The 22120-nt window shown below is 38.6% G+C and overlaps 1 protein-coding gene across 1 annotated transcript in view; it reads right to left on the bottom strand.

Annotated features, from left to right (window-relative positions):
* The window catches only part of LOC112058357 (neuroendocrine convertase 2), an 84684-nt gene that overhangs the window by 6642 nt on the left and 55922 nt on the right, over positions 1 to 22120 (bottom strand). The window contains exons 7-11 of the mRNA XM_024099126.2: positions 19526 to 19701; positions 6328 to 6440; positions 5212 to 5412; positions 2255 to 2330; positions 356 to 513 (exon numbers count right to left, since the gene is read on the bottom strand). Of these exons, the coding sequence (XP_023954894.1) occupies positions 356 to 513; positions 2255 to 2330; positions 5212 to 5412; positions 6328 to 6440; positions 19526 to 19701 (724 nt within the window). The remainder of the gene's footprint in view (positions 1 to 355; positions 514 to 2254; positions 2331 to 5211; positions 5413 to 6327; positions 6441 to 19525; positions 19702 to 22120) is intronic.

Below are 22120 nucleotides of genomic sequence, written 5' to 3'. Positions count from 1 at the left end.
CATAGCGAACATGTCGGGAAAGGTGAGTGTTTATGCAATCTGAAAGGATCCTTTAAAGCTACTCCCAAGGGTACAAGTGCTCCGGGACCTGCTCGAGGTGTTTCCTCGAGGTGTGAGGTGCGAGATCCAATTATGGCGTCTCTCCTGTTTCTTCCTAAGAATATGTAAATACCTAAGTATACCAAATTATGAGTGTAAAGTAAGTCGACCATACTCTGGGGTGACCAATTGAATATCAGGCGCAGTATCGTCTACGGTTGAGTAGGATTGTCATTTAGGCGCTTTCTAGGAGTTGGCGCCTGGAGCGACTGCTCCGTTCGTCAAATGGACGGGCCGGCAATGCTACTGTACTCACGTGTGAGTGTTCACAGAACCGGCCTCGCAGTGGTACCGCGGCGGCACGGAGCGCCAGTTGGCCGCCAATGCGGTCATGGCGCCCGCATCGAGCACGCCGTAACCGAACAGATGGTTGAACTCGAGCCCCACGCCGTTCATCGTCCAATGGAAGCGGCCCTGGAAAGTAATAATAAGTATTGGTAATCCGAGACTTGCTAACTAATCATAAAAAAACTCGATGGAGCGAGCTAGCAGTTTCTCTGAGTGATCGATTCAAAAGTGAGGAAGAATCATTCACCGAGCCACCGAGTCACATACCTAACCGAGTCGCAAAGTTGAAGTGGGCATGGGAATATAGTACGAAGAGCCGATGGACGTTAGGGTCACGAGGTGCTGGAATGGCGACACTGCACAGGAAAGCGCAGTGTTGGTCGTCCCCTACTTGATGGAAGGACATCAAGCGACTTGCAGGGAGCCGCTGGATGCTGGTGGTGGTATTTGGAAGTCTATACAACAAATGATGACAAAGATTGGTAATGCTCTTGTCTCCCTCAACCCAGTTATAGTTGAGAACTATTCTGCCTACCTTATTAATACCTAATATATTGGTCCAGTTAGGTAGGTCCAATTCTAAGTCAGAGGTGAATTGCCGAATCCTACTCAGCTGAGTAGTATTTGGGAAACTTTGCAATTTTCTTCCAAAATTCTCCAGTGCCTGAAGACAAAAGTCTTCGACCAAAGCCTGTCACCAGTGATGACTTGGTCGTTAACTGTGGGTCTCATAAGAAGGCTCAGCCATTCAGTGGATGATGAAGCTACTTAAATAAGATACCATATCACATTTAATTTACGAAAAGTGATAAACCAGAACAGAGTTCAATAGATACAATATCGTAGATGTCAAAATCTACATTCATTATTTTACCTCGTCAATCTAGTTGTGATACTAACGCTATAGGAAATCTTATCTATCAATTGCGTACTACAATAGCTATCGATAAGCCTTGTAACACGTAGTAGCAACAAGAATGGGTCGCGAGCGATGTATCCGCTATCAGCCTTGTCGCTAGCATTGTTCAAAAGCTCGTTCAGCTAATCCCGCTCGTTGTTGACTCGATAACACGATAAAGGTCCGATTTGTGGTACAACATCGCAAGCAATCATTTTACATGAAAAATTACATCGTACATAGTACATAGTAACTCAATGTTTTTGGCTGGGCATTGATAAGTATGCTAGTAACTTAGTTATTATATATACTTAGTTATGTTTTCATATAATTATAATAACAATTAATATTTAATAATATATTATAGATATTTATCATAACCTTTATCAACGCATATTCGGCTCACTGCTAAGCACGAGTCGCCACTCAGAATGAGAGGGGTTACGCCAATAGTCCATCACGCTGGCCCAATGCGGATTGGAACACTTCACACACGTTGAGAATTAAGAAAATTCTCAGGTATGCAGGTTATGAAATGAAACTGTGTTTTCGTCTTCGAAGAAGTAGTCTTTTACAATTGCAAAAACAGAATAACAAATCGTGATAAGTAGTTTGACGGCCTCCGTAGCGCAGTGGTATGCGCGGTGGATTTACAAGACGGAGGTCCTGGGTTCGATCCCCGGCTGGGCCGATTAAGATTTTCTTAATTTGTCCAGGTCTGGCTGGTGGGGAGGCTTCGGCCGTGGCAAGTTACCACCCTACCGGCAAAGACGTACCGCCAAGCGATTTAGCGTTCCGGCACGATGCCGTTGTAGAAACCGAAAGGGGTGTGGATTTTCATCCTCCTCCTGACAAGTTAGCCCGCTTCCATCTTAGACTGCATCATCACTTACCATCAGGTGAGATTGTAGTCAAGGGCTAATATGTAAAGAATAAAAAAAAAAGTTATTAATCGTAAAAAAAACGCACCTTCGCATCATATAAAGAGTTCCTCTTCGACGTTAGCACCGCCAGATGTTGAATGTCTCGCCAAGTTAGTTTAGGACTGAAAAATAAATGATAATAGTATAATAACATAGAGAGACGTGTGGTGCAAGGAAAGGTGAAGGGCACACACACACACACACACAAGAGTGGGTGGCAGGTCACCAATGCGCTGGACTGACCAAGTAAAAACCGCGGATCGCTCCACGAATGTTCTAGGAGAGCCACTCGACGAAAGAGAATCGACGTGCCACTTCCTAAATTCTAAATCTTATCCTAATTCCTAAATTCTATCCTAAATTGTCCAAGTAAGAAATCATGACAACTACGCTAAATACATACATAGAAATACTATATGTATTTCTATGTATGTATTTCTTTGTATATATGTATGATGTAGTTAAGTATAGTCTATGTATTATTATTATGTATTATTGCTTAATATTTATGTATTTAAATTACTTAACTTTTCTTATTTTTGTGTGCGTATACCCGAATCGGTGCTTACTTTTTTTTTTCTCTTCCACAGTGGTTGTCTGGAAGAGATCGCTCTTTAGCGATAAGACCGCCATTTGTACATTAGTTTCTAAGTGTTATTATAAGTTATTGTTTATTTTTGTTTTTAATGTACAATAAAGTATATTTCTTCTTCTTCTTCTTCTACGCTAGAGAACTAAAGTTTGAACGTTAACAATGTTTTTCGCAAAACCAGTTTGTATTTAGTGTTATACCTACACACACAACCTAAAGAGTGGGCTGAAACAAGATTAATTTATGTATCCTCACATTGCCACTCACTTCCCGTACGGGAAATAGTGTCAGCATTTCCACAACCTACGCGATTTTCGCAGGGGCATTTCCGTTTAATCGTCACTAAAGTTAACGTTGACAATATTGCTAACGTTATTTGTTCCAGAGTTGATGTACTTCAAAAGAAGCAATATATTACACTTCTGATTCTGATATTATTAAATTACTAGCGGACGCCCGCGACTTCGTCCGCGTGAATTAGATGTAAACTTTTAACTACCCCTACCCTACCCTACTCCTGCCCTACCCCTACCCCTACCCTACACCTACCCTATCCATTAAGGCTGCACACGGGACGGAAGCTTAAAAAATGGAGTAATTTCTCCCGTTTTCCCAACATTTCCCTTCACTGCTCTGCTCCTATTGATCGTAACGTGATGAAAAGTATACTATAACCTGCCCAGGAGTATGAAGAATAACTGTACTAAGTTTCGTTAAAATCCGTCGAGTAGTTTTTGTTTCTATAACGAACATACAGACAGACAGACAGACAAAAATTTTACTGATTGCATTTTTGGCATCAGTATCAATCACTAATCACCCCCTGATAGTTATTTTGAAAATGTATTTCATGTACAGAATTGACCTCTCTACAGATTTATTATAAGTATAGATATATATTACCATTCACTCATACACCAACATTTGCAATTCCAGAAGCATTACGAATGCGAGGTAGGAACTTTTTAAATCTTTATCCGCTATATTCAATGCTGTAGTGAAAAGTTGACAAAAACAAAATCAAAAATCAAAATTCATTTAATTCAATTTGGCTTTGTTTACAAACACTTTTGAAAGGTTAAGTCATGTCATAATTTAATTTAAATTAATGGTGGTAATTATAGTCGAAAAGTTAAAGTTATGAGGGATCTAAACCCACCTTGGTCCGAGAAGAGCCCACAATAAACTCGGCCAAGGTTACTTTTTTACCACCATTTTACAAACTTATCTAAAACTAAGTACCTACGTACACAGTTAAGTGCAGTTTAACACCAAGCTTTTTTATCATTCATATAATCATTAACACTTTAATAAGACTTTCTTAGCAACTTGCGTTTAATAAACAGTTTGAACTTTTGAGAAACATGTTCATCCACAGTTCGCATGTGAAAAATTCCACAATTTGCATCTGTATTGGTTGAAGAATGAAATACAGAGAAACTAAGTATGGTAAGATTGATAATTGCTTAGAAATGTTACGAATGCAGTAATGTACTATATTTAACTATTATAGCAACCCTCATATTTGGCGTACATTGACAGTGACTACCCATATCTGTACATGCATCTTCTAGGTAAGTGCACTCCAACTTAGACCGCATTAGGTACTGCTTTGAGTATCTAATGCGGTCTAGTAGTCAAGCCTAGTAGCGAATCTATATTTCATAAAAAAATAAAAGTTTATTTGAATAAATAAGGACACAAAACAACTGCAAGACTAATTAATGTGCTACTGAAAAACTGCTATTTGAAAATCATATATATAAATAATAATATTTTATCTATACTTATAATAAATCTGTAGAGAGGTAAATTCTGTACATGAAATATATTTCTAAAATAATAACTATCAGAGGGTGATTAGTGGTCGATACTGATGCCAAAAATGCAATCAGTAAAATTTTTGTCTGTCTGTCTGTATGTTCTTTATAGAAACAAAAACTACTCGACGGATTTTAACGAAACTTGGTACAATTATTCTTTATACTCCTGGGCAGGTTATAATATACTTTTCATCACGTTACAATCAATAGGAGCAGAGCAGTGAAGGGAAATGTTGGGAAAACGGGAGAAGTTACTCAATTTTTCAAGCTTCCGTCGTGTGGTATGTTCGTTATAGAAACAAAAACTACTCGACGGATTTTAACGAAACTTTGTACAATTATTCTTTATACTCCTGGGCAGGTTATAGTATACTTTTCATCACGCTATAATTAATAGGAGCAGAGCAGTGAAGGGAAATGTTGAGAAAACGGGAGAAGTTACTTCATTTTTTAAGCTTCCGTCGCCGTCGCGTGGTAGGGTAGGGGTAGAGTAAGGATAGGATAGGGTTTCACGCGAACGTAGTCGCGGGCGTCCGCTAGTCATAAATAATAATGCGACGGATATGATATCCCCGAGGTAACACTTACTTTGCATGTAAAGCCAATGCGAAGACCCCGGCGGCTTCGGGCGCGGCTGCCGACGTACCAGAGTGGGTGGCTGTGCACTTCCCGTACAAGTCCGTCGTGGCCACGCCCGTGCTGGGGTCGCGGGCGCCGTTACTGAACGTGCTGGCGAGAGTCGAGGAGCAGGACTCGTCGTAGTGGGCGTTCTGACCGTCATTTATTGCACTGTACAAAAGGTTACAAGATAAAATACATTTTTCTTTTTTTTTTTCTTTACAAGTTAGCCCTTGACTACAATCTCACCTGATGGTAAATGATGATGCAGTCTAAGATGGAAGCGGACTCACTTGTTAGGAGGAGGATGAAAATCCACACCCCTTTCGGTTTCTACACAGCATCGTACCGGAACGCTAAATCGCTTGGCGGTACGTCTTTGCCGGTAGGGTGGTAACTAGCCACGGCCGAAGCCTCCCACCAGCCAGACCTGGACAAATTAAGAAAATCTCAATCTGCCCAGCCGGGGATCGAAACCAGGACCTCCGTTTTGTAAATCCACCGCGCATACCACTGCGCCACGGAGGCCGTCAAAATACATAGAAAACATAGAAAAGTGAATAGGTTTTTTATTTGCTATTTGCTATTTTCCATGTAAACCCCGACGACTCCAGGCGACAACGCCACCCATAGACTTGATATAAAATCCTCTACTTAGGTAGGTAGTATGAGGTACCTATACTCTGAAAAGGTCTTTTTACACAAACATTCACCTTTATAACATTAGTGATTAATTGTTAATTATTGATCATCATCATATCAGCCGATGGACGTCCACTGCAGGACATAGGCCTTTTGTAGGGACTTCCAAACATCACGATACTGAGCCGCCTGCTTCCAGCGAGTCCCTGCGACTCGCTTGATGTCATCAGCCCAGCTCATGGGAGGTCGACTAACTAGGTAATTAATGATACAGGTACGCAATAAAATAGTATACTCCATACTAGTAAGCGCTAATGTCTTAATGGCGCTCATTGTCAATTGGTAATGGCGGTCTTATTGTCATTTTTGTATGGCGCTGTCAATTTTAGTACAGGTTTTACAGGACTTAGTTTGTGGCACGGAGTCTATCTGATTGTAGTTCACCTGTTAATTGATACAGTCCACATGGACGCCGCGTAGCCGTCGCAGTTGCAATCGTCGTCTTCCCCGCCGTCTCCGCTCGCCCACACGTATATGTTGCCTAAACCATTGCGACCCTGGAACAAGAACATTTTACAGCGAGAGCTTGTGATGACCACACCTTCGTGATCTTACAAAAACCGGACAAGTGCGTGTTGGAATCGCCCATTGAAAGTTCCATACGTACAGTGGCATAGCGTGCCTTTGAGGGGCCCTGTATAAATTAGTTGGTAAAGATTTCTCACAAAATTAATCAAAATGTTTGCTTAAAATAAATATGACAGTGACTGAAATTTTTGAGTGAAAAATTTTGTCATTTCTAAAGTGAAACTCTATAAGCAGTTTTTTCCGGGAAGCTCTAGATTAAGTGACATTGTCACTTTACCAATTTTTGCTTTCACACGCAAGGGGCCCTTGTAGTCCGTGGGCCCCGTATCATTGGTAAGGCTGATACGGCGGTAGCTACGCCCCTGCATACGTATGATCATCATTATAAATACTTTAGGAATCGAATTGCGCAGTTTTTGCCCGAATTTTAAACTCCCTATTTTTCAAGATTTAATTACAAATGTTTTAAGATTTTTCTTGTACTTGTACTTACTGGCCAATGAATTAACTGCCGCATCATTTTTTACGAACAGACTTTTGAAATTTTCACCGTAAAGACCTGTTTATGTGTATACGGTCTAAATTACAACTTGATACCTGCACCCATTTTTGATATAAAGGGTAGGGATATAAAGACAGACAGACGGAAACAAAGTCATCCTATGAGGGTTTCGTTTTTTTCTTTTTGAGGAAGGAAACTATAAAAACAGAAAGATCGAAATCCCATAGGAAAGTATGATAAGCAACTATAAAGTTTTGACCATCGTAATAAAAATAATCCCTCAATCGTCCGAGTAGCTTGACTGTATTAGATCTCGCGTAAGGACTTCAAAACTCCACGGTCAATATCTCTTGGTCCACCTAGAGGAAAGGCGAACAGTACTGAGTTTTATAACTATTTCATTAAGTAGATATGTGACGACGTATGTAGAAAATTGTTTATCCGACCTAATCACAGAAAACTTTATACGAATTTTTATGCGAGTTTGAGGAAGTAAAGGAAAAGTTGTTAGAAAAAACGAATTTGCTGACAAATCAATGGGCGTTCGCTAGTTTCCTTTTTAAAGAAAATATATTTACAAAGTATATCAAACAACAAATTGCAGTTACTTGTTTCAACTTTAATATCCAACATAACCGTTACACAATATCAATCATACCACGCAACAGTGAACGATAAGCGACCCTTTTCTCCCATTCTTACAAAATAAATACGTTCAAAAAGTTACAGCTCTCTACAAATTGTTTAAGGCCCGAGGGAAATTTGCGACCTCCCTGACTCATGATGAGACCTCGCCCCCGGGAGATGTGATCATAATGTTTGCGGTTATCTCTAAGCCGCGTTTTCACTTGATGCTCTAGCCTGAGTCTTTACTGCGACAATGAGCATTTGCTCGCTTAGAACTGTAGCGACATTCAGTAACGATGTTTTTATGGTTTCACAGCGTGAGTTTCGAATTTATCTATATTGTGTTTACCAGACAGAGATAAAGCCGAATTCGAGACACTCAATGTGTTTAGAGAAAATCGCTGGCTTACAAACATTATACAATTATTTACATACATATTACATACACGTCAAAAACTTAACTAACTGACTTAAAATATGGCCCCTTATTCATTTTAAAAATTGATCGTTTAAAAATGCCATTATGTGTACCATTCTATAAAGAAGGGGGGGATGGTAGGTTCTATAAAGAAGGTATAGTCTTTATAATTTAAGTCTATCTATAAATAATTATATATATTCATAGAACTTTATTTTTCGATTTGGCTAAAATACACTCAAAATTCTTTTATTTTCTTTTTTAACCTACTTCAAAAAAGGAGGAGGTTTCTCAATTCGACCGTATATATTTTTTGGTTCCCAGTTCTCTAGACAATTTGCTCAAATTACTATTCCTCGACATCCCAATGTAAATACAGCTTTATTATACAACTGTTTGTCTAATCTCCTCGGTTTAATGTAAGGACAACTCATCGGAGAATTTTAAATATATTTTAGTAAAAAAAATAGTAGATCGAAAAAGTGTTGATATAAATCTTATAAATCTAAGATTTATTAGTTGTTTTAGATAATATCTATGCGTTGAATTTGATTAAAAGTGTACTTTTTTAATTTAGAAACTTTAGAGAATCAAATTCAATGAACTCTGATTGTTATACATTTCCCCAAGATAAGTTAAGACGCCTGCAATATAGTTAATATAGGGTTTTAAAATTTGCCGGCTCTTCTCAGCACAACCTGCCTTCTGAAGTTTTGAACCGGTGTTAGATTTATTACAAATAGTAGACCTTATCGTTTCAAAAGTGCTTGTAAACTAAGCCTACTTTTCTTTTAATTATAAAGTAATTTGATTTGACATTGTAACTGGCTGTGACGTCACCTGGGTCTCAACCGAAAATCAGCGCTGGGCATTGCTTTTCTGCAATGAACGGCTAATGCTGAGCTGTAAACCCTTTCTGTTTGGTGTTACAGACAGTCATCTATATATAGTTTTCAACAAAAGGTCTCAGCCCAGAATTGGTAAGACGGTAGTGTTACAAGTGAGTAGGTACGTTAAGCTTCCTACGGTCATTATAATTTAGGTATTTTTTGATAGTGGTCATTATCGATAAAGAATTTAAAAATTATGACCCTAGGCTCGCCAACTCGCATTGGAGCAGCGTGGTGGTTTCATATTCTATATCTCCTCTCCTCTAAGGGAGAGAAATCAAGCACGCAATAGTCTTGGGCGCCATTATTATAAGTCGCACAAACCCGTTAATTAGGACTAAAACAAAACAAATACTTTGTTTTGTTTTAGTCCTAATTACCTACCACACAATACATAATCTGTAGAAGGTGAACTTGTTTTTATGTACCACAGAATACATAATATGTAGTAGGTAAACTTGAGATACATGGAATATAACGAGATCGCCCCAGGCTGTCGAAAATCCCGCCCGTGTAATTTTGTTCGCGGAGGTTTTGCGCAAACAAAAGTAAATTTCGAATATACACAACCTTTCTGAAAGAGAATTTTGAAATAAACATCGCTAAAATAAATATCTGGTTATTTCTGTTTACGTTATTTGTGAAACCTTTATTGTTCGATGATAAACGGGCTTATTTCGATACGGTGAATATGTAGCTCGCAATTATTGTTTCTGTTTGATCCTTTCTGGAATCAAAAATAAATAAAAAGTTTCTGGTATTTTGTAGAAACTTTCATATCGCTGAACGTGGGTATATGAATGTATTTTTTTAAATCCCTATGTTTTTGTATTTCAATCTTTTATCTGTGAAACGTTGACGCCATTACAATTGTGTACGACATTTTCAATTATTTGACCTCATTAATTTATTTTGCTTGTTCTGTGGACGCCTAACACTTTAGTTTATAATAGAAGGACATAGGCCTCTTGCATGGACTTCCAAATAACATGGTCTTGAGCCGCCAGCATCCAGCGACTCCTTGCAACCCGCTTGATGTCCTCAGTCCACCTAGTTGGGGGTCAACCAACATTGCGCTATCCGCAATTCCAGCACCATGGGACCCTGAAATCTAGATTAAATCATAATTTCATTTAACACTAAAGACTTGTTCATGATAAACTACCTCCAAGGTTTGGCGTATTAATTAAAAGTTACCACGCGATTTAGATATTCGTGTATACGAGTATACCTAATAGTTATGTACTAAAAGCCTATTAAAACCAGCCAACCAGCATTATATAGAAGCTGAAAGTTTGTCACATTATATGCTCCTACCAAAGACTTTCACGATGTTGGATAAATGTACCAGCCTATCTTAATGACTACCAAGCCAGGTCTGAGGGCTAGGCTTCCCTCCTTATAGGGAAGGGGATATAGAGCTTATACCAACCACGTTACTCCAAAGTGGGTTGGCGGGATGGTGACAATTGTGACGACCACAATCGGATGTTAGTTATAATAACCGGGACCAAGGGCGGGTTCTTCGAGGCACGAGGATGCAACAATACCAACTTCCCAACTTCCGGCTGAATTTTTACTAAAATTCTTAGCAGCAAGAAAAGCAGTTTCATAGCAAGACCTCGTAATGCAAAGCTACATACGAGCCCTATACATATACCCCGGACCACCCTATATGAAAGTCACCGACATAGCTCAACGAGTCGCTAATCTGAAGTGGTAATGGGCAGGGCACATCGAAGAGCCGTTGGACGTTGGGGTCCCAAAGTGCTGGAATGGCTACACCAAACTAGAAAGCGCAGTGTTGGTCACCAAATAAACTGACGACATCAAGTAAGTCGCAGGAATTCGCTGGATGCGATCGTGATATTTGGGAGTCTCTACAAAATCCTGGCAGTCGAACCCCATCGGCTGATTTGATGATGATAATATAAATACCACAAAATCTTACAACAATGTTATAGATTACACAATAATTAATAATTAAGCTTAATTTTAGCCACAAATTCCTCGCAATTTGATCTAATAAACGCTACTTTAACCTAAACCAATATAGTAGAGCAGAGCTAGTAGGTACCTCATTCATCCAAGCCCGTAATTTCAGTGCCGACATCAATTACGTTACGAAACATTCCCTTTGAAAAATTACACGCTTTCGATTTCCTTCAAATTGAGAGATTAGACAATTATAGGCTAGCAGACACTTTTTCAAATTACAATAGCATTCTACTAAATTTTTAAAAATTTATTAATTCTCTGCGTGCGTGAATCCGCATTGGGCCAGCGTGGTGGACTGTTGGCCTAACCCCACTCATTCTGAGAGGAGACTCGAGCTCAGCAGTGAACCGAATATGGGTTGATAATAATGACGATGATGATGATTCTACTAGATTAAATAAAATATGTTTTATTGAGACATGAATATACGTACATAAAAAATATTTTTTTAATATTTAAAAAAAAAATAGTTTTTTGACAATAGGTACGAGCCACAATACTGTCAGCCATGATGGTCTATATTTTAACGGTTTCGTGACGTCACGTTAACACTAAATCTTAACGTGTGTTTAATCTTACTTGAATGTTTTCCCAAGTGTTTAGAAATATTTACACGATACTAAAACACAAACAAGCTTTTATTTAATTTTTTTTAATTATAAAAGGCCGTGTTTGTCCGGGCCATTCTTTGGAACAGCTTAGCCGATTTTAACGTCACTTTAACTGGTAGAGGAGGTTATTGAGCCACATACAGGCTACTTTTTATCCCGGAAAAATCCATGGCTCTCGTGGGATTTATGAAAAACTGAATTTCACGTCCAATAAAAACTAAACTAAAGATAAAAACATAACGCCCGAAAACCCAATTTCCGTGAGCAAACATTTATATTTCTCCTTTTACCGTCTTCATGGAAATCAATTCATACATATGGATTATGGTAATAGTAATGTGGGCATGTCGCTTCTATAAATTGGTTGGTGCTTTTTTCTTAGACTTGGAATAAAGTTTTTTCGGATCGCACGAATTGTTGAGAAATTTCCGTTGTCTATCGTTTATTATGTCTTTATCAGGCAATAGCTGACGCCGAGTGGTTTCACCCGCGTGGTTCTCGTTCCCGTAGGAATACGGGGAATATATAGCCTATAGCCTTCCTCAATAAATGGCCTATCTAACACGGAAAGAATTTTTTAAATCGGACCAGATTTCTGAGATTAGCGCGTTTAATCAATCAAACAAACAAACAAACTCTTTAGCTTTTGATATTAGTGTAACTTATACAAGTTGATACATCTACAGATTGGTTTAAAATGTCTGTTTTTTATAATTGACGGAATAACAGGTTTTTAACCATTTGATTTTTAGGCCTAAAACAATTAACCAAATAATACTATAGGTTAGATTTTTGTTTGTTCGATTTAACGGAAAAACTACTCGACCGATTTGAAGATTTCATTCACCATTAGACAGCTACATTTTTACCTAATAACATAGGCTATATTTTCTCCCCGTATTCCCATGGAAGAACCAAAGTCACCGACATAGCTCAAGGAGTTGCGAAGCTGAAGTGGCAATGGGCGAGGCACATAGTTCGAAGAGCCGATGGACGTTGGGGTCCCAAAGTGCTGCGTCGAACCCGCACTAGAAAGCGCAGTGTTGCCCGACCCCCCACCAGGTGAACTGACGACATCAAGCGAGTCGAAGGGATTCGCTAGATGCAGGTAGCTCAGTATCGTGATGTTTGGAAGTCCCTACAAAAGGCCTATGTCGTGCAGTGGACGTCCATCGGCTGATATGATGATGATGATGATGATATAACCGCGGGAGTGTGGCAGTCAGTAATACGTAATCAAGTGGCCGTTTCATTGTAATTTTACCTCTCACATATCACGAAAATCGCACATGTCCAATACATCGCCTGGTGACTGAGCTTCGCTATGACGTCACCAACATAACCTATATTTAGATGTGACACATTTTATTATAAACAGGAGATAGAAATATTTATACACGAGACATGTTTGCCATTTCATATTTGCATATTGTATGAATCTATTTACGTTTAAAGGAGCAGAGGTGCGCGCCGGTTTATCTTCAAGATCGTGTTTTCAGCATAGAGTTACTGTGTACTACGTATTAGAGAAGACAACCTATCACTTTTTTTCCGTGGCGCAGTGGTATGCGCGGTGGATTTACAAAACGGAGGTCCTGGGTTCGATCCCCGGCTGGGTCGATTGACATTTTCTTAATTGGTCCAGGTTTGGCTGGTGGGAGGCTTCGGCCGTGGCTAGTTACCACCCTACCGGCAAAGACGTACTGCCAAGCGATTCAGCGTTCCGGTACGATGCCGTGTAGAAACCGAAAGGGGTGTGGATTTTCATCCTCCTCCTAACAAGTTACCCCTAGTGTTTTGGTCGCAAGAAATCTATCTACCTATATCTACTATATTTTAAAGACGTAAGTTTGTAGTACTGTAGGGTAATCTCTGAATCTACTGATCTGATTTTGACAATTCTTTTACCACTAGAAAGTCACGTTATTTGTGAGTGTGTGGCTATATTTTATCTACATATCCTCACGGAAACGAGAACTACGCTATTGAAACCGCTAGAGTATGCTATGCATACGCGATTTAGCGCTGCATATTTTTAACCGACTTCAAAAAAGGAGGAGGATCTTTTTTTATGTATGTTCACCGATTATAATAGCAGGTATGGGTATAGGTAGACTTTGATATTTTATTTGATATTTTAGAGATGCAGCAAATACTTTAATCAGTCAGGCAAAATGATATTGTTTAAAACGGGCAAAATGATATTCTCTAATGAAAATGAAATGAAATGAAATGAAAATATACTTTATTGTACACCACACAGAAACATACGATACAGAAAAATAATGGAAAGAAAGAAAATGCACAATAGGCGGCCTTATCGCTTAAAAGCGATCTCTTCCTAGCAACCTAACGAAGAAACTAATAATAAAAATTATAAAGATATAGGCTAGTACTCTAGTATGTACGTAGTACGTAGTATCTAGTACGTAGTATCTCTAGTACGTAATACTGTAGTAACTCAATGGTTTTCAGACGGATTAAATTATACATTCATGTGTACAAAGTTAGATATTATGTTTATTCACTGAGAGTTTTCTTCACGCTATACGTAGGTGTTTGGTATAAATAAACCATAGGGTGTTTATTAAACCTAAGTACAGTTTATCTGGTGGTAAATTTCTAGCTACGAGTATTTATTATACATAAAATAAATTAGATTTAAATAAATTACAAAATACCTTCTGCTAATTGGTATGTCATCATCATCATTAACAATTCATATTCGACTCACTGTTGAGCACGAGTCTCCTCTTAGGATGAGAGGGGTTAGGCCTTAATCCACCACGCTGGTCCAATGCGGATTGGCAGACTTCACACTCTAGAGAATTAAGAAAATGTTCAGGTATGCAGGTTTCCTCACGATGTTTTCCTCAACGTTTGAGGCACGTGATATTTAATTTCTTAAAATGCACACAACTGAAAAGTTGGACGTGCATGCCTCAGACTGGATTCGAACTTACGTCCTCCGGGGTGATTATGCCTATACTGATAGGGCAAACCAACAGTCCAAAGGGTGGGAATTGAACTCCAGATCTGTCGGATCTGAGTATGATACCTAAACCGTGGAGCTATTTGAGGTTGATGTGTATGGCAAAGCAACGTTCCTATTTGAAGATATCTAATAATTCTGTTTAACACTGTCATTACATTGTTTGACGGCCTCCGCGGCGCAGTGGTATGCGCTGAGGACTTACAAGACGGATCTCCTGGGTTCGATCCCCGGCTGGACCGATTGAGGTTTTCTTAATTGGTCCAGGTCTGGCTGGTGGGAGGCTTTGGCCTTGGCTAGTTACCACCCTACCGACAAAGACGTACCGCCAAGCGATTTAGCGTTCCGGTACGAAGTCGTGTAGAAACCGAAAGGGGTGTGGATTTCATCCTCCTCCTAACAAGTTAGACCGATTCCATCTCATATTGCATCGCCACTTACACATCAGGTGATTTACCACCTAACTTGCAAAGAATAAAAAAGTACTTACATTTTCCCCAAAACGTTTCATAGTAAAGAGGCCTCAACCTCATAATATTATATTATAACTAGCGGACTCGCTCAAGCTTCGCTTTGACTTATTAATTTATTTATTTGCACTTCTTCCCTATCCCTACCTTACACTACCATACTCCTACCCCTAACCCTACCCTACCCCTACCCTACCTCTACTCTACCCCTACCCTACCCTACCCTACAACTACCCTACCACTACCCTACCCCTACCCTATCCCTATACCATAAACCTACCCTACCACTACCCTACCCTACCCCTACCCTACCCCTACCTTACCCCTACCCTACCACTACCCTACCCTACCCCTACCCTACCCCTACCTTACCCCTACCCTACCCCTACCCTACCCCTACCCTACCCCTACCCTACCCCTACCCTACCGCTACCCTACCCCTACCATATCCCTATACCATACCCCTACCCTACCACTACCCTATCCTAGGATTTAGAGGTTTGAAAAATAGATGTTGGCCGATTCTCAGACCTACTGAATATGCACAAAATCGGTCGAGCCGTTTCGGAGGAGTTCAAGTTCGAACACCGCGACACGAGAATTTTATATATTAGATTTTATTTAAATAGATCAAAATAAGACAAAAATTAATTTATGCAATCATTAGACTACATTAGTGCCAGAGTCGCTAAATAAACTACACCAGTATCAAGCAATTATTTGTTTCGCTATTGTTTGGATTATGGAGAAAAACAATGTCAATTAACGGGAAACAATTGAACGTGAAATAGAAATTTCAGTAGGCTGTTTATTGTTTAATGTTGTTTTGTTATTGTTATGCCATCAGCTCTCATTATTCAGTATTTTATTACCCTAACAATAAGTATTTTATTCTATAGCTAAAAAATCAATATTATTGTCTATATAGAGTCAGAGTTACTTTTTAAAAGCTGTCAGCACATAAGCATATGTAAGCTTAATCTTATCTTAATATAAAATGCGAAAGGTCATTCATCACGAAATCTCGAAACACACCACTAGACGTACAAAGATAAAATTCGACAGGGACTTAGCGATATAGTCTCGTTCATATGTGCCATTTAGATCAAAAAAAGTTCTACGTCTCCCATAAAAATGTTTGAGGTGTCATTCGATTCGAAATTACAATTTTGCAAAATATGCTAGCGGGTCTCCAATTTTTTCAAAAACTCCACATTCAACTACTTTTTATCCCGAAAAAATCCATGGATTGATGAAATTTTCAAAAACCTGTTGATTTTGATGGTATGAATGTTTCTTGTCTTTCACTCCTCGGCTATTGGACCGAATCACCCGAAATTTGATGTAGAGATTATATTATAGTCTGGAATAACACATACTTTATATACCGGAAAAATTCATGTTTCTCATGGGTTTGTGAGAAACCCATGAGAAACATGAATTAAGAAAAAGTAAATTCCACGCGGACGAAGTCGCGGGTGTCCGCGCTTTTAATTACTATTTATCCAATGTATTCGTTTAATGTACTATTATATTCCGTTGTTTCAATAATGTACATTAAATGAATACATTAATCCAATGTATTCATTTAATGTACATTATTGAAACAATGGAACATTTTTAATTGACGGGAATAAAACAATACAGTCGTTAAGGTTGTTACATCACAGAGTTCGTTTTTGTATCGTCCAAGAACAGAGAACCAATTAATTTGCCAGTGGGTAAATTCCGTTCCGAAAATCAACATTTCAATTATACGGAGGAAAACACAAAAGGTTCCGAAAGCTGAATTTGAAATAATACTACACAAATACTTGGCATTTTACGTAGGTACGTGGAGAATTCGACTGACGACATGAATTTGTCTGCGGCCGCTCTCAAAGCTTTGTTATCTTAGTAAACGGTATTTATATTTTATATATTACGTATAGTATACCTATATATATGAAGAGCTGTGATAGCCCAGTGGATATGACCTCTGCCTCCGATTCCGGAGGGTGTGGGTTCGAATCCGGTCCGGGGCATGCACCTCCAACTTTTCAGTTGTGTGCATTTTAAGAAATTAAATATCACGTGTCTCAATCGGTGAAGGAAAACATCGTGAGGAAACCTGCATACCAGAGAATTATCTTAATTCTCTGCGTGTGTGAAGTCTGCCAATCCGCATTGGGCCAGCGTGGTGGACTATTGGCCTAACCCCTCTCATTCTGAGAGGAGACTCGAGCTCAGCAGTGAGCCGAATATGGGTTGATGACGTGATAGTATACCGTTATGTAAATATTTAAGGAATGTATTTGCTACATGATAAGACCAGGGGCGTAGCTACCGCCGTATGATTATACTGAGCCCCCAGACTTCAGAGGCCCCTGTCAAAGCAAAAAAAATAAAAGTAATCTACAATATTACTTAATCTATGTGGTACTTCTAAAAGCTGCAGAAATTACAAAACTAAAAAAGCAATACTTTATGGTATAGAAAATTAAAATATAAAAAGATTTTTTTGGTATTGGGCCCCAACTTATTTTGATACAGGGCCCGTCTAAAGCACGCTACGCCACTGGTAAGACAAACATTATTTTTAATGTTCATGATTTCTACTATCGTGAGACTTCTTTAATTTGATATATTTACAATGTGAGTGTTATTAATATTAAATTATAATAATACACGGCTAAAACTTACGTGACTCGTCGAAGTATGCTGACTAATATTGAACTCTTACGGGGCCCGTAGTCATGAGGTGGTTCATGCAACGCGGCGTGAGCAAAACCTAAGCCAAGTGTTTGGCTTACGCCGCAATATTTAGTGTAATATGTTCATGATTATTTTAATTTATGTACCTACGTGTTAAGGAACTAGTTGAAACTGAGGTAAAGAACAAAAAGTTTGATGTGGATGTTAACACGTGGCGATAGGTAAACTTTTGTAGAACATGTAATGTACGTCATGTTGACAATTTCTCAGATTTTAACCCTCCTATGGTTAAACTTAGAAGGTGATTATTAGTTGAAACTGAGGTATAATACTGCCTTAGGATACAAAGTTTATGGATAATGTCGCCCTAGGCAAAGTTGTAAAAGATGTAAATATGTAAAGTTGAGACTTTCTCAAATTGCAACCCTCCTTAGATGATGTTTAACTTAGAAGGATAGAACTAGTTTATCATCATCATCATTATCAACCCATATTCGGCTCACTGCTGAGCTCGAGTCTCCTCTCAGAATGAGAGGATATAGTCAATAGTCCACCACACTGGCCCAATGCGGATTGGCAGACTTCACACACGCAGAGAATTAAGAAAATTCTCTGGTATGCAGGTTTCCTCACGATGTTATCCTTCACCGTTAGAGACACGTGATATTTAATTTCTTAAAATGCATACAACTGAAAAACTGGAGGTGCATGCCGCTGACCGGATTCGAACCCACACCCTCATCATATCCACTGGGTTATCACGGCATTAGTAGTAACTAGTTTATACGGAGGTATATTATAATATTATTCCATTACCTTAGGACTTAGGACCAAAAAGTTTATGGAACTTTAACACGTCGGTATGGGCAAACTTTTGTAAAATATTGAACCGTTATGTAGGTATAATACGAAATAGTTGTACTGAGATTTTCTCGTAATGTTAACCTCTTGAAATGTGGAGGTTAAAAGCCCTCACTGGAAGACGTAATAGCGTAGCCTACTAATAGCACTGCCATGCAAGCCAATATGGCCTAAATTGTACCCAATGACTTAGCCGCCACATATACTAGCAAACGCCCAGCGGTTAAGAATACGGGGATAAAATATAGCATATGACACTCACAAATAATGTGGCATCCTCGTGGTATAAGAAATTTTAAAATCTCATCAGTAGATCCATACCTCGTGGTATTGTAGGGGTAAATTAATCTACCTTATATATTATACTTTACCTTTATATATTAAGTAAAGATAAATTATTTGTGAACGGTCACAACGAACAGATTTAATGCTGAAGTTAGGCTTAATTACGTTAGCTTAGGCCTAGGCTTAGGCTTAATAGACATTTATGCTGAGACACGACTTTATGCGAAAGCATTCCTTTGGGAGATAATTGATATTCATCACAAGGCGGTCCGGAAACAAGTACTTATTAAGAAATAAAATTAAGAAACACCATTTAATTTAGGTTGAGATAGATAGACCTTAGCTTATCAGCTGATAGACGTCCACTGCTGGACATAGACGTCTTGCATGGACCTCCAAGCATAACGGTCTCGAGCCGCCAGAATCCAGCGGCTCCCTGCAACCCGCTTAATATTCTCGGTCCACCTGTAGGAGGGTCGACCAACACTGCGCTTTCCGGTGCGGGGTCGACATTCCAGCACCTTGGGACCCCAACATCCATCAGCTCTTCGAAATATGTGGCATGCCCATTGTCCAGCTTCGCGACTCGCCGAGCTATGTCAGTGACTTTGGTTCGTCTGAGTTTGGTTTGGAGGGTTGGGATACGTCTAACATAAAATCCTTGCCTTCCTTGAAAAAAAATAATAAAGGCTTAGTGTACACTCACCTCATTAACACCTCTGACTATAGCTCGCATGGTGGCATTCCGGGGACCATCCACTGTCCGTCCATCGTCAGTAGGGCCCCACGAGGCGCTATAGATGTGGATCTTGTGAGGTTCGTGCCCCATTGAGTTGGCTTCGATCAGGTCTGTCATGTATGGCTGGTCCAGCATTCTTATACCTGGTGAAGAAAGGGATCTATTAATAGGCTACTCGCCTGCTGTATAAAACTAACAAGATTTTTTTGCATATAGGCAGTTTAGATGCCTAGAAACTCTAATCACATTTTTATTTGTGAAAATAATCGTATTGTAATATTTTTATAAAACCAAATTGTATTTTTATCACGTCACCGCAAACGCCAATCATAAACTGTGACGTCATTGGCTACAAGGCATCGGTTTGTGATTGGGGCTTGCGGTGACGTGATATATCACGTCACTGCAAACGCCAATCACTCTGTTATCTCTATGAATGACGTCACTTGCTAATGTGTTGTGTTTCGGCGGCAAAAATTTTACGTAGATATTTTTTCATTTATATTATTTTTTTAACTGGTTATTATTGACAGGACAAAATAAAATATAGCTTATATATATATACTTATATATACTAATAATATATACTTCCATAATTCAGTTTAAACACTGTTTACAAAAGAGGCAAGTAGCCTATTAATTTAAGCCATTCAATTATATTAAGTCTTCTTTGACGATCGTAAAGATCTATGAACTTACTCGTGAATCTTTCTATGTACCTAGTGAACGTCTAAACTAAATTAATTAAATTAAATTATTGATAGTCAAGATATCGTGTATATATACTTATACTATATTAGGTACTAGCGGACACCCGCGACTTCGTCCGCGTGGAAATCGATATAAAATTCCAAGCCCTATTTCACCACTTTAGAGTTTGAACTAAAAAAAAATTTGAATCCCATCCATATCCTTCTCCGTATTATGCTCTTAAACCGTGCCAAGTTTCATTTGAATCCATTCAGTAGTTTTAGCGTGATGCCCGAATAACAAAAAAACACGGACAGACAGACAGACAGACAAAAAATCTTTGTCTTTAAAAAAAGGAATATAACTTTTATAGAATTCGACCAGTTTTATTATAAAAATAGATATACATATAGACTAAGTATAGATAGTTTATTAATATTATCTAATCTTAGTTAAACTTGAGCCATGTCGACTCTAAATCGGAGACAACTCGTAGTTATTGAATAAGCTTTGTCTTATAAAACAGGTATATAACCTTAAGCCTTTCTGTCTTCATCATATTTGTATAGGTAAGAAGCGAAACCTGAAAGCTTTTAGGCGAGGCGCTCTATTTCGCTTTATATTTCTAACGTGTTATTTCGAAAAGTTGTTTTCATACTATTACAGTATAGTTACTTTACATGTAAAATTCAAAATCTATTTCGACACCTTTAAATAATAATAAGTACAAATTCTAAAATGTCCAACAGTAAATAATATTTACTGGAACTAGAAAATATTTTTATCATAATATTGATATTATCGAATTGGCTAATCTGACTCATGTATTGCGTTGCATGAAAGTATGGATCCATTTTTAAGCTATATTAGATGCCACGGACATACGGACATACATACGGTAAACCTACTTTATTGTATAGCTACCGGCTGTTGAAGTAATCCCTCGCCCGTCCTAACAAAGGTATTTTTTACTAATATTTGAAAACGAGTGATAATCCCCTTACCTCGTCGATCCAGTAGTTAGCCTATGTGGTTTAAGATCATAATATCATAATCATAAGATATAATCATAATCGGGTTCGAGTCCTGGGCAGCAAAATTGTTAGCTTCCTTTGAAGAAATTCAGATGACAAGTCGATCAGCTAAAGTCAGTGTGTTGACCTCCTTATCTCGGAGCACTTTAAGTTCGAGATAGATTACGTATAATACAAAGTACGAAAATAAAAGTAAAATTTAACGCAAATCCATTCACCGCAATAAAAGCGACGCTGTGAATGTAAGCTCATTTTATTTGTTCAATTTTATCTCAATTACGTCAGATGATATCGTAAAAGGGTAAATGTATGCTCAATAATACAAATTGGATTCGTAGGAGGCCATTATTGAGATAATAATTGTATGGAAATCTATATACATTAAACTCGTATTTGCGACTTTTGTGATTTATATAATCCAAGATGGAAGCGGGCTAACTTGTTAGGAGTGGTATCAACCCCTTTCGGTTTCTACGCGACATCGTAGCGGAACGCTCAATCGCTTGGCGGTACATCTTTGCCAGTAAGGTGGTAATAAGCCACGGTGATATACAAAATCAAATAATGCCTCAGCCCGCCAAACCGCATTAAACCAGCGTGGTGGCTCTAAGTTCCTTTTCCGATATTTAACGGGGTTTAAGCCCTAAAGTGAGTCGTTAGAATAAGCAATAGACTGTCAATGGTGACTGAGAATTTTGCCAGAGAGATTATCACGTTATAGATATGCATATCAGAAATAGGTCAGCGCTCCAGTAACCCAATCCTAGCAATTTACACGAAATATAGGGCAGTGTTTCGACGGCTATAAACGCGCGTATATTATTAGAAACAATATGTC

This window comes from Bicyclus anynana, chromosome 21, assembly GCF_947172395.1.
Source record: "Bicyclus anynana chromosome 21, ilBicAnyn1.1, whole genome shotgun sequence".
Taxonomy (NCBI): domain Eukaryota; kingdom Metazoa; phylum Arthropoda; class Insecta; order Lepidoptera; family Nymphalidae; genus Bicyclus; species Bicyclus anynana.
The sequence above is the reverse complement of the archived record's forward strand: the minus strand, read 5'-3'. Positions and strand labels throughout refer to the sequence as shown.